Below are 19,599 nucleotides of genomic sequence, written 5' to 3' on the forward strand. Positions count from 1 at the left end.
GGCAGGGGAAGAGAAAAGACATTCTGGCCTTCCATCACAGTGAGGAGGTGACTGGAGGAGACTCACTGTGATGGATGTTTCTTTTTTTGTTTTGTGTTGGTTTGTGATTGTGTGTGTAATTGCTTATTTTATTGCTGTTATTGTTGGACTGTGGGTGACGAAATCTCGTCCAAAAGACTTGTTTTTTTGGATGACAATAAAGGTAATTCTGATTCTGATTCAGATTCTGATTCTGAAGTGATGGGTAGATACAGGTGAGTGGGATTGATTAGCAGATGGGTGTCAAAGGCCAGAGATGAAAAGGAGACAAAAGGCTGTGAGATAAGAAGAGATGAGGCATGAATTGTGAAGCCTGAGGAAGGGATGTAGGTGCAAGGGAATGGGGAAGGGGAAATAGTGGTGGTGGGGGGGGGGGGGGGGGGGGGGGGGAATAGTGGGGCAAATGGGCGCGCATCCAGGTGGAACAAAGAGAAGAAAGGGGGGAGCAAAAAGAGGGGGGTGGGGGCTGATGGGTCAATTACATAAAATTGAAGTATTCAATGCATGCAGCATCATTCCTTCACACAGACTCCATTCCAGTCTGCAATGGCTCCAAGAACATAGTCCAAAGTATTGTGGTTGTTGTTCTTGTTGTACTCCTGCATATGATTTTGATCCAATTTTGGTGGCAGTACAGGTCCATCTCCGATTTTCTGGCAACTGGTGGTCCGGCACCTCCTTTAATCCGGACAAAGTTACGAGAGCGCACTTGGAATCCCCCCCTGGAGGTGCCCCCGAAAATGTGGCGGTGTGGCAGGTGAGGTGGCCGATCTCGAGCACAATGGGAATTCTGACAAATTTGCCTGACAAAGTCGGCCAGGGCTCTGGAACTCCGGCCCATAGCCGACTTCCAAGGCCTAATTTTGGGGCTGATATCTCGGCTCCTGGGCGGCCTAGGCGGACCGTTCCTGTACCGTTGGGCTCCTCTCAGAGGCCGTGACTTCTGTTAGTCCAGCAAAATAGATAATCCAGGAAGGCTCTGGAACCAAGGGTGCCAGAAAATAAGTGGTGGGCCTGTACCTACAGCAGTCTACACCCCAAGCTCAAGCATTCCCTCTACCTCTCCATTTCTTGTTCCTCCTTTAAAGTACCTGTGCCATCAAACCTTTAGTTCACATGTCAGAACCTCTCCATCTTTGGTTCACCATTAGCCCCACACTTTCCGCTAGGCCTGTGCACTAAACGCTATTCCCATTATCCTATATCTGTGCACTGTGGACAGCTCAATGGTAATCATGTATGATCTTTCCACTGACTGGACAGCATGCAACAAAAAGCTTTTCACTGTACCTCGCTGCATGTGACAATACACTAAAGTAACTAAATACGTCAGTACATCTTCCCATGTTGAAAGTGCGATAGAAATGCAAGGTGCTGCCATTGCTTTCAGTACTAATGAAGAATTCTCAGCAATGCAAACAGATCGTTTTTTTCCCACCCAAATCCTTCACTGCCCAAAGCAGCTGCCCGACACCTCAATGGTTACAATATCCCATTGGCCTAATCTGTAGCCCCATACCATTCATCTCAAACGACCAAATGCTAAATAAATAATTATGGGCATTATTTGCAGCGGCAATTTGAATATTCTTTGTTAGTAATTTAGCACAATATTGTTTTCTTTCCATCATTCTTTATCTCCTGGTGCTTTCAAAAAATCTAGCCACTACTGGTCTGAAGAAGGGTCTCGACCCGAAACGTCACCCATTCTTTCTCTCCAGAGATGCTGCCTGTCCCGCTGAGTTACTCCAGTTTGTTGTGCCTATCTTTGGTTTAAACCAGCACCTGCAGTTCCTTCCTACACGTTGTTGTGAAGGACAATGTATTTCCCACACTAGTAACCTTGACTACTCTGCACTGCAAGGTGTAAAGGCAATGGTGGCCTAATTATAATGTGAGGAGTTTGCAGTATCACGGAGAGATTTTTTCCCCCCATTTCTCTACTTGAATGGTGCCAGCCAGATGGTTTGCTAATCACGTCAGCTGTTTGCCTGCCCTTCTTGGCAGCCTCACGCAGACTACCCAAGATCCCTTGGTAGTGGCCACCATTCCAAGTGGACATCTCTGAGCCTTGAACCCTTTGGGCTGTTGGCAATGGAACCGTTGGAAAGGAAAGTCAATTAGTCATTAGCGCCTCTTCAATGTAACCACACGTTGCGTTTTTCCAAATGCCAGGCTCCAAAAGTATGATATTGATGTATACGTGTTTATTTGAAATCTGCCTGTCGTATTATTACAGTAGCAATTAAACTAGACTGTTCTTTCCAACAACTCTGCTGGAAAATGTCACAGAGCTTTTTCCTCAAGCAAGATAATTGTAGAGCAGAACTTCCAGAATTTGAATAAATGCTTATCTTAAACACGTATGAATGTCAGAATGTAATGCCCACAACTTCTTCCACTGTATTTAGAATCTATTTTTATCCAGAAACATAGGACTAGCACAATACCCCAATGTATATTTTACAGTCTCTTTGTGGATAGATTCCCACTCACACCACATTAATGCAAAATGCCATTCCTAATTCCAGATCTGTACATCCATTCTTGATCCACAATGAATGTTTGGCCAAATTAATTTTATTTTGCAACAAGGTAGACAGTCTGTCACGACACGACGGACAATTCTCGCTGGATTTGGGAGGACTGCAGATCCTGGAATCTGGAGCAAAATACAGACTGCTGGAGGAACCATGAGGCAGGGTCTTGACCCAAAACGCCACAATGAACTGCACTTCATAACATCGGGTTGATAGCACAATACTTTGTTATGATCACACTGACATTCTCTGTGCTTTACCGAGGAGGTGTAACACATGAAGGAGCTCTGATGCACTGCCTGGGCCTGGAAGGCATGTACTGGATTCAGGAGGCCCTGAATCAAATCCAAGTCCCACTGTACTGACCCGTGCCACACTGGACACACCCGTGCCACACTGTACTGACCCATGCCACACTGTACTGACCCGTGCCACAGTGGACACACCCGTGCCACACTGTACAGACCCGTGCCACACTGTACTGACCCGTGCCACACTGTACAGACCTGTGCCACACTGGACACACCCGTGCCACACTGGACACACCCGTGCCACACTGTACTGACCCATGCCACACTGGACACACCCGTGCCACACTGTACTGACCCATGCCACACTGTACTGACCCGTGCCACAGTGGACACACCCGTGCCACACTGTACAGACCCGTGCCACACTGTACTGACCCGTGCCACACTGTACTGACCCGTGCCACACTGTACACACCCGTGCCACACTGTACTGACATGTGCCACACTGTACTGACCCATGCCACACTGTACTGACATGTGCCACACTGTACTGACCCATGCCACACTTTACAGACCCGTGCCTCACTGTACTGACCCATGCCACACTGTACAGACCCGTGCCACACTGTACTGACCCGTGCCACACTGTACTGATCTGTGCCACACTGTACTGACCCGTGCCACACTGTACAGACCCATGACACACTGTACAGACCCGTGCCACACTGGACACACCCGTGCCACACTGTACAGACCTGTGCCTCACTGTACTGATCTGTGCCACACTGTACTGACCCGTGCCACACTGTACAGACCCATGACACACTGTACTGACCCGTGCCACACTGTACTGACCCGTGCCACACTGTACTGACCCGTGCCACACTGGACACACCCGTGCCACACTTTACAGATCCGTGACACACTGGTCACACCTGTGCACACTGGACACACACGTGCCACACTGCACAGACTCGTGCCACACTGTACTGACCCGTGCCACACTGTACTGATCAGTGCCACACTGTACTGATCCGTGCCACACTGTACAGATGAGTGCCACACTGTACTGATCAGTGCCTCACTGCACAGACCCGTGCCACACTGTACAGACCCATGCCACACGGGACACACCAGTGCCACAATGGAGAGATCCTTGCCACAGCTGAGAGATTTGCTTCACACTGGGCGATGTGTAGAGTGCAGGAGACCAGTAGCACACCAGGGAGACCTGTACACTGGGGAAAGGTGTACCACGGTAGAGAGACGTGGGCCAGGTGAGGGAAGACCTAAGTGTCACCAGGTGGGGAAACCCGTACACACTGGTGAGAACCGAATCACAACGAGGCCAGCTACAGCACTCAAGGGAGACCTGGCTACACTGGGAGAACGCCATCACTCCAGGGAGCTCCCATTGCACACCGAGGAGGTCCCGAACAATTGTTTGTGCAAATATTTTTGGAGTAACCATTTTTGTTGAAGTCTCAGGGGAACGATATCCATGTTAACTCCCTATGTTTGTAGAGGGAAAAGTGACTGCCAAGACAGCTGGATAATCATAGCCATACAGTGACGTCCAACTGCCACATCCAGGTTCAGGAACAACTTCTTCCCAACAACCATCAGGCTATTGAACACAGTGAACTCCAACTAAACCCCAAACTGTATTGGTTGCACTAGGAACTTCGGGCTTTGTCTGGCTTTAGTTTAGTTTAGTTTAAAGATACAGCATGGAAACAGGCCCTTCGGCCCACCAAGTCCATGCCGACCAGCAATCCCCGCACACAAACACACTATCCTGCACACTAGAGACAATTTACAGTTTTACCAAGCCAATTACAAACCTGTACGTCTTTAGAGTATTGGAGGAAACCAGAGCTCCTGGAGAAAACCCACGCAGGTCACGGGAAGAACGTACAAACTCTGTACAGACAGCACCCGTAGACAGGAACCCGGGTCTCTGGTGCTGTAAGGCAGCAACTCTACCACTGCACCAAAATATTGGGTATTCTATTTGTTGAACTTTTTTTTAAACTTGTTTATTATATTATCGATTGAGTCCAGTGTTTACAAACCCATTGTTCTGCTGCAAGTAAGGATTTCATTATTCTGTTTTCGTACATATGGCAAGTAAACACTCTTGACACCTTTGTGGTCTATGACGCATCGTTGGCAGAAGTGAGGTAGTAATGTAAATGCATGGACACCGACCTTAAGGCTTCATGTAGAAGTACTCTGTGTATACGTGCCATATGTAGTCAAAAGGACGCAATGTCTAGCTTCACATCTCTGTACATGTAACAAACATACAAAGCACTTAATGATTTCAGCAGTTAAGCAAACTGCTGGAGGAACTCAGTGGATCAGGCAAGATCTGAGATGGAAATGAGTTGTAGATGTTTTGGGTCAAGACTCTTCTTCAAGACTGGTGGATTCTCACATTCACCAGTGTCCTGCCATGTGCTATCCCAGAATCTCGAGGTGGAGATTTGGTCTTGAACCGTGGTGTCCAAGGTTTCTAACCTTAAACCATGAGGCAGGGGATGTCGCAACCAAGTAGTTTGTATCACATCAAAGGCACTTTTTGCTTTACTTGGATTAATATGGAGCTGAGCCAGAGAAGCAGCAGTGGAGTTCAGTCGACAGGAACAGGGTACAATGTGGTCTTTAGCACAGTGAACAAGAATTGATCAAGAAGACAGAGAAAATCTATTTCGTCTTGTGGCACAGTGCAGATTTGGCAGCACAGCTTTAAAACTAGGGTTAAGCTCTCCTTGGATAATCTCTGAATGTACCTTTATGGGAAGAGGTTGTTAACATTTTCTACTTTCTCACCAAAGATATTGTTGATACTGTGACAAATGAAAAGTTGATTGATAGATATTTTCTAATTAAGATATTATGGGCAGACGACCAAGTTACAAGGTGTAATCCAACAGCGGTAAAGGCAGGGTTGGACTGAACCTATAAAGGCACAAAGTGCTGGAGTAACTCAGTGGGTCAGACAGCATCAGGACATGGAAAGGCAATGATTCAGGTTGAGATCCTTATTCTTATTCCTGTTTTATTGGGAAAACTTGCACCATACGGCACAATTCCATACTGCATCGGACAAATCCAGGCCTCACCAGATACTTCCAGGCTACGCTGGATAAATCTGTGCCACACCGGACTGATCTATGCCACACCAGACTATTGGAGACCACACTAGACAAAACGTCAGCCTCAGGCTAACTAACATATAACATATAACATATATAACATATAACAACTACAGCATGGAAACAGGCCTGTCCGGCCCTACCAGTCCACAGCGACCATTCTCCCTGACTTAGTCTCATCTACCTGCACTCAGACCATAACCCTCCAATCCCCTCCTATCCATATACCTATCCAATTTACTCTTAAATAATAAAATCGAGCCAGCCTCCACCACTTCCACCGGAAGCCCATTCCATACAGCCACAACCCTCTGAGTAAAGAAGTTCCCCCTCATGTTACCCCTAAACCTTTGTCCCTCAATTCTGAAGCTATGTCCCCTTGTTGGAATCTTCCCCACTCTCAAAGGGAAAAGCCTACCCACGTCAACTCTGTCCGTCCCTCTCAAAATTTTAAAAACCTCTATCAAGTCCCCCCTCAACCTTCTACGCTCCAAAGAATAAAGACCCAACCTATTCAACCTCTCTCTGTAGCCTAAGTGCTGAAACCCAGGCAACATTCTAGTAAATCTCCTCTGTACCCTCTGCATTTTGTCGACATCCTTCCTATACTTTGGCGACCAGAACTGCACACCATACTCCAGATTCGGCCTCACCAATGCCCTGTACAATTTCAACATTACATCCCAACTTCTATACTCGATGCTCTGATTTATAAAGGCAAGCATACCAAACGCCTTCTTCACCACCCTATCCACATGAGATTCCACTAGTCGGCACTCCCCACGACTGACGGGCATCAGATGACTCATCCCACTGCTGTCCTCAACCCAATGAGCTCATTTAATCGTGTGACCCATTCACGGAAAAATTGTGATGTAACACACAAGCACCCCACTTAAAACAGCAACCATCAGACCCCATGATTACAACTAATTGGAACCTGCCTCTGCCTTTACAAGCCTGCAATCAATGCAGTGCCAGCCACTAATTGACAGTTCTGCAACTCTTGAATAATTAGCTGCACAAGATTGATTTCTGCTTCCAGAGTGTCTCTGTCTCAGGATGTGATTCTGTCACTGCGGCAATTATCACTTTGCCTGGCTGCCAATTTGAAGCACACTTTGGAAAGAGTAATGGGGGCTCCAGGTGAACTTTGTGCAAGAAGCAAAGATCTCCCCTTTTGTTCCCAGCCTCCGTTTCCTTGACCATTTTCCAAAGATGCCATGGAAACTCTGTCAGAAGAATGCTCCATTTGTGAGCCACGCGGAGAGCAGAACACTTGACCATGCTGGACACTGCCGTCAAACATACGATCTGAAACGTTAACTCAGATTCTTTATCCACAGTCACTGCCTGACCTGACGAGTGTTTGATGCATTTTCTATTTTTACATAAGATTCCCGGCATTTTCAAAAGCTTTTCCTTACTTGACACCCTTATGCTGAGAACTATATTCCGCGCTCTGTATCTTCCCCATTGCTCTACCTATTGTACTTGAGTTTGAACTGATTGTATCTATGTATGAATATATGATCCGTTTGCTTAGCAAGGAAAACAAAGTTTTTTGCTGTATCATGGTACATGTCACAACAATAAACCTAACCCTAAATTTATTGTATGAGCTCCAAGGCAAACATCAGATGCAAGAACACCAATTTATTTCCCTCTAACTCACCTGAGGAAGATAAGCACAGTTGAAGACCCCCTTACTCCATTTGAGAATAATTCATGAAGCAGGGGCACGAGATCAAACTGAGAATCAGCTATTCAATGGTTACATTCATCCATCCAGACAACAGTATCAATGAGCAAACTTCATAATCAAGCAACATAACGTACTATCAGTTTGTGGCTTCTTGTACCTCAAGGCCTAACACAAACTTGAGGAAGAACACCCACATGTCTGTGCATTCTGCATCCTTCCACACTTGATAACTTCAGGTAACTCCCTCTTTTCTGTATCAGAAATGGCCATTTCTCCCACTCTATGAATTTGGCTCAGTTTTAGATTTTTAGAGATACAGCGCGGAAACAGGCCCTTCGGCCCACCAAGTCCGCGCCGCTCAGCGATCCCCGCACATTAACACTATCCTACACACACTAGGGACAATTTTTACATTTTACACAGTCAATTAACCTACATACCTGTACGTCTATGGAGTGTGGGAGGAAAACGAAGATCTCGGAGAAAACCCACGCAGGTCACGGGGAGAACGTACAAACTCCGTACAGACGGCGCCCGTAGTCAGGATCGAACCTGAGTCTCAGGCGCTGCATTCGCTGTACGGCAGCAACTCTAGCGCTGCACCACCGTGTCGCCCCGTTTTGTGGTTTTGAGTCTGAACTACAGATACAGTGGGGAAACAGGTCCTCCGGCACTCCAAGTCCACGCCTACCATTGTTCACCCATTCACACAGATTCCATGTTAGCCCACTTTTGCATCCATTCCCTTCACATTAGGGGCAGTTTTTTAATAGATGTCAATTAACCTATAATCCCAAACGTCCTTGGGATGTGGGAGGAAATCGGAGCACCCAAAGAAAACCCATGCAGTCACAGGGAGAAAAACGAGCAAACTCCACACAGACATCACCCACAGTCAGAATTAAACCTGAGTCTCTGGCGTGGTGAAACAGTATCCCAACCAGCTGTGTCAGTGTGCCACCCTAACTTCTCCATTAGTACAACCTGACCTTCTGCACCATATAGGTTTAAAGCGAAGATTTAATAGGAATCTGAGTGGTAATTTTTTCACACATAAGGTGTATGGAACGAGCTGCCAGAGGAGGTAGTTGAGGCAGGGACTATCGCAACGTTGAGGAAACTGTGAGACAGGTACATGGATAGGACAGGTTTAGAGGATATGGGCTGAACGCAAACAGGTGGGACTAGTGTAGCTGGAGCAAGTTTGGGCCAAAGGGCCTGTTTCCACGCTGGATGACTCTATGACTATGTCCTGACAATTCTCCAATTTGTAATCCATAACACAGAGACAGGAGCATGATCAGCCTCTAATTGCCTCACTAACCCATCTGACCTGATCTCACCGTCACAGATATCCCCTTTATCCTATCCATTCCCTTTGCCATCTTTTCCGCAACTTAAAATTATCTTCTTTATTTCTCTTTACCAGTTCTGACCAAGGGTCTCCGTGAGAATCTGTGCTTCTCTCTCCACAGATGCTGCCTTACCCTCTGAGTATTTCCAGCAGATTTGCAATATCTTTGTTTTAATTTTGAAGTTCAATTATATATTGAACACCACAGTACCCTCTAAAAAAAAAAACCCCTTCAATAATCAAACACAGGACATTTCTGATACAGACAAGAGCAAGTTCCCTGAAGCTGGAGAATATGATATCAAGCCTGGGTGTTTAAGGAAACTACTGATAACCTTGAGTAAAGGCTCTTCAATACAGGAGTTGTAACTCTTCAGTATAAACGAGGCAACAGAGAGACGATTGAAAGCAGGAGGTGGACCAAAGAGACCATACCTGACAGCAGAGAGACATGGTGGAAATAACTCTCCAGCTTGCCCAGGAGTACCGAGGTAAAGCTGTCGGCGGTCAGCTTGCTCATGTCCCGCGTGCACTGGTCGTAAAGCACCACTTCCTGCGTTCCCTCCACGTCAACCTGCGATCAGAGACACAAGAAGAAGAGCGTTAGGGTGGAATGCTAAAGGCAGACAGACACAGCAGAATGCTCTTCGTACAAGCAGCGAAGCATTTTTACAATTGCCTGCTTGAAACGTTTCGGAGTGATGGTGGGCGAGGTGGAGAATTGGGTGGCAGGAAGGTCCAATGGTGCTTTATTGTCACAAGTACTGAGGTACATGGAAATTCATTTTTGTATACAGTTCAGTGCAAGTATCACTATAGATAAGTACATCTTAGATACAGTACATGTGTACAGGAATAGTACATTGAGAAAGCAGCACCTTATATTTCACTTGGGCAGCTTACAACCCTGTGATATAAATATTGATTTCTCTAATTTCAAGTAACCGTTGCATTCCCTCTTTCTCCACCCCTCCCCCATCCTAGTCAGACTGCTAGTTCCACCTTTGCATCCTTATATCCCTTCGTTATCACCTCTTCCACAGCCAACAATGGGCCTTTGTGGGCTCCACCTTTCCTTCGTCATCGGTGCCGGCTCTGATTTGTTCTGAACCTTTTCATACCTCAAGTTTCCCTCTCGCCTGACTCTCAGTCTGGAGAAGGGTCTTGACCCGAAACGTCACCTATTCCTTTTCTTCAGAGATGCTGCTGACTCCAGCATTTTGTGTCTGGTGTAAACCAGCATCTGCAGTTCCTTCCTACTCAGTATACAGTCGCCAGGTTTGGCGCCATTTTCAAGTCCCATTTGTTATAGATGGAGAGATGAAAAAACAAATGGAAATTCACATTACTTCTTAGTAGAACGTCCTCATTATCAGGTCATGTAGACACACTTTCCGCACACACCGCGGTGGCGCAGCGGTAGAGTTGCTGCCTTACAGCGAATGCAGCGCCGGAGACTCAGGTTCGATCCTGACTATGGGCGCCATCTGTTCGGAGTTTGTACGTTCTCCCCGTGACCTGCGTGGGTTTTCTCCGAGATCTTTGGTTTCCTCCCACACTCCAAAGACGTACAGGTATGTAGGTTAATTGACTGGGTAAATGTAAAATTTGTCCCTAGTGTGTGTAGGATAGTGTTAATGTGCGGGGATCGCTGGGCGGCGCGGACTCGGTGGGCCGAAGGGCCTGTTTCCGCACTGTATCTCTAAATCTCTAAAAAACCTGATAAATTAACAGATTTTATTGAGGGAGAGACTTGCTGGAAATAAATTGGTCCATTTGCTTGAGCAACACCACCCTGGCTGCTCAAACATCAACATTATGTAAGTGCCAGATGGTGCAAAAGGCTATTTAAAAATTAGTTGTTAATGAAAATTCACAGATATTTAACCAATGGGGACTCCTTGACATCTTGATGACTGAGCCAATTTCAGCAACTTGGAAAATATTTTATCTAACATCCCGTACAAAAGCTAACAGGATCTTCTGGCCGTGGGTTTTGGTTGCGGAGCAGTGATCATTAATGGCAAGAGTCTTGCTCATCCCAGCACCTTCTGGCACTTACAGGTTTCCAGAGAGGCCTTGAACTGAAGCCACATCTGCTCGGTCAGGAGAACTACAAAGATCCCATAACACCTCTTGCAAAAATGTTTGCTCATGACATCTTGACCAAGATCTATCTGCCAACTCGAATCATTCAAAAGAGATTATCCAGTCATAATCACAAAGATGTCTGTGGGACAAGTTAGCTTTGTTTCCTGTAGAAATAAGGAACTGCAGATGCTGATTTACAGAAAAGGACACAAAGTGCTGGAGTATCTCGGCAGGTCGGGCAGCCTCTCTGGAGAACATGGAAAGGTAACTTTACGGGTCGGGACCCTTTGTTTCCTGCATGGCTGATTATAATGGCAACACTGAGACCAGTCACAGGATGGGAATACCAGATACTTCCTATATCCCATATTTCCTGATGACATCGAAGGATGCCCACTTATTCAATGCTAGTTAACAGAACAATCCCATTTCAACACTCGTTTTCCATGTAACCTATTTTATCGACTTTTCCCAATCATTTTTTCAACTCAACCACACAATGGGACAGGTTGTGTAGGAAGGAACTACAGATGCTGGTTTAAACCAAAGATGGGCACAACAAGCCGGAGTAACCCTTTCCCCTGACTCTCGGCCTGAAGAAGGGTCTCGACCCGAAACATCACCTATTCCTTTTCCCTACAGATGCTGTCTGAACCGCTGAGTTACTCCAGCTCTTTGTGCCTATCTTCACACAATGGGATAATTAGCTGTGGTCACTTAACCTATGAATCTTCAAGTCCTTAGATGAAAGAGCACCTAGAGGAAACCCAGGGAGAACATGCAAACTCCGCTCAGAAAGCATCAGATATCAGGATTGATTCTGGGCCAATGGAGCTGTGAGGCAGCAGCTCTACTAGCCGCACCTAGAGCGTGCCTGTTAACAAAGCCTGGTGGATTTTTAAATAAAAATTAGTCACTTCATATTTTGAGCACATAACCTCTCCTATCACCAGCTCGCTGACATGGTGTTGTCAATAAATACTGCTTCTCCATGACAAAACCGAGTATACTTTAGTCATGAAAGACACTCGACATTAGTCAGCAAGATGTTACAGCCACCAGAGCCACCTCCTCACAGTGCCAGAGGCAGGGGTTCAATCCTGACCTCTCCTGCTGTCTTGGGTGTGGTTTGCAAGTTTTCCCTGGATTTTTTTCGGGAACAATCGTTTCCCCTCCCAAAGGCCGGGAGAGTGTTAGGTTACCTGGCCACTGCAAATTACCTGGCCACTGCAAACTGGGTTGAGGTAGAATCTGGGGCTAGTTGATGGGAATGTTGGGGGGGGGGGTGGAATAAGATGGACATAGTGTAGGATTAGAGTAAATGGGGGGGGGGGGGGGGGTGGAGAGACAACATGGATGTGCTGGGCTGTCGGACTCAATGATGCATCTTTAGAATGTATAATTTGGTCCACTGACATTAGGAGTGAGCGACAGGCTGTGCCTTCGTACCCACATCGTGCCGTTACCATTGGTGCCACAGGGGGCAGTAGGGAATGGAGTTACCACGGGAGTGTTGGCTGTCCCTTCCTTCCACATGCCTCTTCTCTCCAACTAGTAGCACTGTGACGATGGAGAGCCTGCGAATAACCAGGAACCTGCCCTTTTTCTTCAGCCGGGGTCCGGAGGTCTTGCGCGGAGTGGCAGAGGAGGAGGAGAATATCTCCAGCAAGTAAAACACTTCATTTTTACAAGTGACAGAACAGATTTCGATAACTGACTCATGCCACCCACCAGGACGAAGCGTGCCTTAATGGTTCTGCACAGAGTCGGCAAGCCAAGGCCCGATGTTACGAGCTAAATGAAGCTCATTTTGGAAAAGAACGGAGTACAAAATTCCTGCCTGACAAACCACTTCCCGTTTCCTAGATTGTATGGAATTTCTCATCCAAGCATAACACTTGTGAATACCAAACCTCGGCACAGATGCCAAATGTTCCCCATTACCCAGCTTCTGACTGCGTCTGGCATTTTGTTGCACAAGGTGATTTTATTTCTCCTCCCTTACAAGAGGAAGGAAACAAGGCAGGAAGAAAGTGCTGGCTTTTATGATCTCAGTACATCCTACAGGACTTTGCAGCCAATTAAATTTATTTTGAAGCATAAATCACCGATGTAATACGGGAAGAGTGGAATGATCTTGCAATGCGATCAGGGGCAAATAATGTGTTTCAGAAATGATCAAATGCTGCACACGCTGGTAATCTGAACAACAAAAAAAAGCAAAATGTTGGGAATACAGTGGGGCACTCTATGACACTGCGATTGCCTCGTGGAGGTGATGCTGAATGAATCACAAGAGCTTGCCTCAGGGAAGGTCATCCAGTGGTGTTGGGCTATAATATTGGAGGTCCAGCCACTTGCTTTAATGAACTGCAGATGCTGGTTTACACCAGTGTGCACACCAACCACATCGGTGTACACCAGCATCTGCAGTTCCTTCCAACACATTTCGCTTGCTCCATTGCAAAATCGCCTCAAGGTAATGCCTGCTTTGAAGAAGTTCTCCTCCTCTCGCCGACAAGAGTACAGCAACACCCTTTCTCGCTGCTCCCCCTCTGTGATTCCTCCTGCTCTCACACTCTACGACCACGTTTTAACCCAGACCCGCAGCAATCTGAAGAAGGTCCTCGACCCGAAACGTCACCCATTCCTTCTATCCAGAGATGCTGCCTGTCCCGCTGAGTTACTCCAGCATTTTACGTCTATCCACTTGCTTTAAAGATCCAGGTACAATTTCGAATCTCATGGCAACTCAAAATCTGGAATTAAAAATGTGTCGATAAAAATGATTTAAAAAAAAATGCTGGAGTTACTCAGTGGGTCAGGCAGCATCTCGGTAGAACATGAATAGGTGATGGATACAGTTCGGGACCCTTCTTCAGACTGAGAGGTGAGATTTCAGGCCAGGATGTTTCCTTGGACCCTATGGCCTAAATCCCCATGAGATTCACCAAAATGGTTCATGGAGGAAATCTGCCATTCCAACCCAATCCGACCGTCCTGTGACTCCAGCTACATGGGCAGGTGGCAGAATCATAACCACCCTTTAAAATGACTCAACAAGATATTCCATTCAAGGGTAGCAGAAATGTGGCCACTAAGTGGTCACACCTTGGCCATATCTTGAAAAGAAAGATCCAAACTTAGTGACACAAGGAACAGAAGGACCCTGATGTGAAATCTCACCTATCAGTCTGAAGGCTCTTGGTCTGAAACGTCACCTACCCACGTTCCACAGAGATGCTGCCTGGCCTGCTGAATAACTCCACCACTTTGTGTCTTTTTTTCACTCTAAACTTGGCGATGTGTTTTCGAAAAGTCAGTTTGTATACAATCAATAATTCTCCAATTTTAAGTAACCCCCCCTCCCCCCCATCACCTCAGTGCACACACGTTTCTCCCATCATCCCATTTCCTTTTTATCTCCCCTCCCTCGCCCCCTCGTACCCTTCCACATTTATCCCTCTCTCCAGCTTTCTATTTCACTCCACTTCTTCTTTCCTTATCTGACATCCCTTTGTCCCCTTTTCCCCTCTAGTCTTTGTCACTTACTTCATCAATTTGCCAATCACCTCCCCCCTCCACCCCCCCTCACCTGCATTCACTATCCACCTATCACTTGCCAAACGTTGCTCCACACCCACCTCTCTTTTACGGCCTTATTCGCCGTACTCCAGCAGTCTGAAAAAGAGTCCTGATCCGAAACATTGCCTATCCATTGCCTCCACAGACATTGCCTGATCCACTGAGTTATTCCAGCACTTTGTTGTGCTCAAGATTCCAGCATCTACAGCTCTTTGTGTCTTTAAAAATTGTTACAATACCAGTGATGCTTAAAGCAGTGGTTGATTTTAGTAGGTTTCCTGATCAACCCTTCAGCATTTTCTTTGTATCCCATGTATTCCCTTCCTTGGGCAGCAAGGTGGCACAATGGTAGACTTGTTGCTATCCTGACTACGGGTGTTGTCTGTACGGAGTTTGTATGCTCTCCCTGTGACCACGTGGGGTTTTTTTCCGGGTGCTCCAGTTTCTCCCACACTCAAAAGATGTACAGGTTGGATAAGTTCTAAAATTATCCCTCGTGTGTAAGATAGTGTTAGTGTGCAAGGTGCTTGCTGGTCGTGCGGACTCAGTGGGCCAAAGGGCCTGTTTCCGCGCTGTATCTCTAAAGTCTAAAGTTTTTCCTAAGCCACTAGCACACTATGGTCTTACAGAACACCCATAGATAGTCCATGGCCGTGATATAATGGCCATGTTCAGTCTGGTGTTCAGGCATAATCTGTCGTAAGAGCTGCAGGGGTGCAGAACCCTAGCTTGTTCACCCCTCCCTCCCCTCTTTTCCTGGTCTCAAGCTGAGCAGTCGACCAGGCCTCACCTGAGAGTCGATAAACAACGTACAGGAGGGGAGGGATATCCTGAACGCATTTTTCCTTTTGGCCTCACAAGATGGAAAGCAGACCTCGTAAATCAAGTAACTAAAGAGCAGTGCTGAAATGTGCTAAATGGTAACTGGAAGCAAAGCTGCAGAACTCTCGGTACCAGAGAAAAACCTCAGTGTAAAATACGTCTGGCACCACACACACAGCCCAATTTATACTTATGAAGTATCTTTAACTAAAAGCAAAGTGCTTCACAGAAGCCTTGTAGAAAGTCTGATACCGAGCCTCATGAGGGTATCGTTTTACAGGTAATTAAAAGTTTGGCCAAAAGCAGTAGGATTTATTGGAGGGATATGAAAACAAGAAAGAATTTTATGATTGAGACACTGCTGGAGAGTCAACGCAGAGCATTGAGTTCAGATGTGGTGGGGGAATGGAACTATGCAAGCTGGAGTAACTAAATGGGCCAGGCAGCATCTCTGGAGAACATGGATAGGTGGCGTTTCGGGTCGGTACCCTTCTTCAGATCTTCTGAAAAGGGGTCCCTCTTTGGATGGTCTGCAGAAGGGTCCCGACCCCCAAACGTCACCTATCCATGTTCTCCAGCGATGCTGAGTTAATGCTGAGTTATTCCAGCACTTTGTGTCCTATTGTGTAAACCAGCACCTGCAGTTTCTTGTTTCTACTATGTAAGATGGGACATACAAAGAGAGCAGAGAGTACTGCATTTGCTCCTGTCTACAAGGACAGCTAGACACTCCGTCTGGCATGGGCCAAGGCATGCAAACTCCAGCACCCCTGCAGATCAGGCACCAACACAGCAGCACCAGCAGCTTGATGCCATTATGGATTAGCAGTAACTAGCTAAAACATAGGCTTCCTAAATCTCTTGCTTTGACTTTTGAAACTCCATCAAATTGGGTGACGTCGACATTATTCAATGGCTTAATCCAGATAACAACACGGCGACAAAGTGGCCTAATGGTAGACTTGCTGCCTTAGAGCGGCAGAGATCCGGGTTCAGTCCTGACTACGGGTGCATTTCTGTACGGAGTTTGAGCGTTCTCCCCATGACCTGCGTGGGTTTTCTCCAGGATCTCCGGTTTCCTCCCACACTCCAAAGACGTACAAGCTTGTAGGTTAATTGGCTTGGTATAATTGTAAATTGCCCCCTGGTGTGTAGGATAATGTAAGTGTGCGGAGATCGCTGGTCGGCATGGTCTTGGTGGGCCGAAGGGCCTGTTTCCAAGCTGTGTCCCTAAACTGAACTAAACAAAACACATTAACAACACATTTCTTGATACTAATTTCCACCGAACAGTCAGGACAGTTTATTAAGTGGCTGACTTGTCTCATTAACTGCCATCCCACAAAAAAAAAAGCTAATCGCCTCTGCCAAGTCTTGCCAGCATGTCACAGTGGGAACAGATGCCCTCGCACAGAACTGGCTCAGCGGGTACTGAAGCCAGGAAGATGGTGTACTTTTTCATATCTTTCCAAGTTAGCATTTTAGCACTTTTGTTCTTTTAAGTGCTGCAGCCAAAGGAAACAAAATAGATATTCCGCACGGTGGTGCAGCAGTAGAATTGCTGCCTCACAGCACCAGAGACTCGGGTTCGATTCTGACTAAGGGGGCTGTCTGTACGGAATTTGTACATTCTCCCCGTGACCGCGTGGGTTTTCCCCGGGTGCTCCGGTTTCCTCCCACACTCCAAAGACGCACAGGTCTATAGGTTAATTGGCTTTGGTTAAAATAAAATTGTAAATTGTCCCTAGTGTGTAGAACAGTGCTTATTTAGGGGGCGCGCTGGTCAGCGTAAACTCAGTGGGCTGAAGGGCCTGTTTCCGCACTGCATCTCTAAACTAAACTGATTATGTTATTTCATTTAAATACAGATCCTCAGGTTGAAACCAGTACAAGACAAATCTTGCACATGGCTCCTGGTACCCGATGGTACTGGTGAGGTTTGGCACAGTCCAACAGGTGCAGATGGTCACATATCCACAGGAATATTTTGCCGTTCTCTGCCACTGGAACACCTGTCCATGAGGGTGGCACTGGCTCATGGCTGAGGTCTCACGGCACCAGGTTCAATCCTGACCTTGGCCGCACTCTCTATTGAGTTCTCCTGTTCTTTAGGCTTGAGAAGTACAGGGTGGAAACAGGCCAAAACAGTCCATGCCGATCAGTGGCCCCCGTACACTAGCACTATCCTACACACTAGGGACAATTTGCAATTTTACCAATGCCAAATTACCTACAAACCTGTATGTCTTTGGAGTGTGGAAAAAGTACAAAGAACAAATGAATGAAAAATGTGTAAAGATCAAATCTGTCGGCCCTTTTCACAGTTTTCAATAATTTGTGCTTTGTACCTTTCCCTTTCTCTAGATTCGCTCTCCCCTGGCTCTCAGTCTGAAGAAGGGTCTCGACCCAAAACATCTCCTATTCCTATTTTCCGGAGATGCTGCCTGACCCGCTGAGTTACTCCAGCATTTTGAGTCTATCTTCCGTGTGGACCAGCGTCTGTAATTCCTTCCTACACATGCAGAGCTTTGACGTGGGACCTCACCTCCGTGCCCGAGACCTGCTCCGTGTCGATGGAGGCAGAGTCCACCAGCTCAGCCCTCCTGTCAACCACAACCCGATACACGATGGTGGGTCAGCAGTCAGTACAAACAAAGTGAATGAACAATTGACTTTCTTCTTGTTAAAATAAGCAGCCCAAGCACAATGCCATCCTCTGTCCTGTCCTGTCCAGGGCTCCAGTTTCCATGGGCAGCACTCCAAGATGTCAGTGTTAGGCATGATGAATGTTTCATATGCACATATCTGGTTATGCATTTCTACAATGAACACAGATTCACCCACATCTACACACATGCATCTTATGCATGCATGCATGCACAAACCTTATACTCAGTTACTCTTGCGAATGAATGGATGTAACCCAACAAATAAATGTCCAACTGCAATGCTGTGACCTCAAGGGGAACAGGACACTCCTGGGATAGGCCTGTGGGTGTGTGGGCGAGCAGCAGACATTTCATACTGGAGCAGGTAGTGAGTGGCATCTTTGGTCCTTCAGCCACTCCCATGACAGTCAGGAAAGGCACAAACATAACAATGGGGGGGAGGGGGGGGGGTGCTTTCTGGTAAAGGGGCTGATTGGGATCAAACAAAACGTGTGGAAAGGAATCTACTTTCAGTCTGAAGAAGGATCCCAACCCAAAATGTCACCCATCATTCTTCTCAAGAATTGCCGGCAGTGTGGCGCAGGGGTAGAGTTGCTGCCTCACAGCGCCAGAGACACTGGTTGAACCCGACTATGGGTGATGTCAGTACGGAGTTTGAACGTTCTCCTCGTGACCACATGGGTTTTCCCCGGGTGCTCCGGTTTCCTCCCACACTCAAAAGACGTACAGATTTGTACGTTAATTGGCCTCGGTAAAAATTGTAAATTGTCCCGAGTGTGCAGGACAATGTTAGTGTACGGGGATCGCTGGTCGGCGCGGACTTGGTGGGCTGAAGGGCCTGTTTCCGCACTGTATCTCTAAACTAAACTGATAAAAGATACTGCCTGGCCCGCTGATTTACTCCAGCACTTTGTGTCTATCTTGAGGGGGAATCGGGGCGGGGGCCTCACTTGCTGCCATTTGTAAAACAGTGCTGCTGATGGGAGCCTCAGGAGTCTGTCTACAGGTCACATTGCCTCCACAGCTCAATACGTTATTGAATATATTTTTATTCAAACGAACCTTACCCTACTCATCTATTCGAGCTGGTATTCTTTTTGCTTGCATTTTGTTAATTTCCTGTCTCCGATTATAAAACTCCCTGAAGTACACCTCTCTGCCCCTTCCACTGATGGAACATGTACAGGCAGCAGGATGTGGGTTTAGTCCCTGCACAACCTGGGAAGTGTGGGTGGGGAAACTGAGCCAGGTGGTAAATGGAGTTGGCAGATCTGACCCTGCCCACTTTGTCCTCCGGTCTACTGCGCTTTTCCAGTAAGGCTCAATGTAAGCTTCAAGGAACCCCTCCCCATCTCCTAGAGTCACAAGGCACTGCAGATGCT

At 46.8% G+C, this 19,599-nt stretch overlaps 1 protein-coding gene across 2 annotated transcripts in view; it reads right to left on the reverse strand.

The window, feature by feature from the left end:
• LOC144602253 (dual specificity protein phosphatase 8-like) overlaps window positions 1-19,599 on the reverse strand; it is a 227,154-nt gene that overhangs the window by 107,492 nt on the left and 100,063 nt on the right. For both annotated transcript variants that reach the window (XM_078415124.1, XM_078415125.1), the window contains exon 3: window positions 9,486-9,624. In XM_078415124.1, coding sequence (XP_078271250.1) covers window positions 9,486-9,624 — 139 coding nt within the window. The remainder of the gene's footprint in view (window positions 1-9,485; window positions 9,625-19,599) is intronic.

The sequence above is a fragment of the Rhinoraja longicauda genome, chromosome 18 (genome assembly GCF_053455715.1).
Source record: "Rhinoraja longicauda isolate Sanriku21f chromosome 18, sRhiLon1.1, whole genome shotgun sequence".
Lineage (NCBI taxonomy): Eukaryota > Metazoa > Chordata > Chondrichthyes > Rajiformes > Arhynchobatidae > Rhinoraja > Rhinoraja longicauda.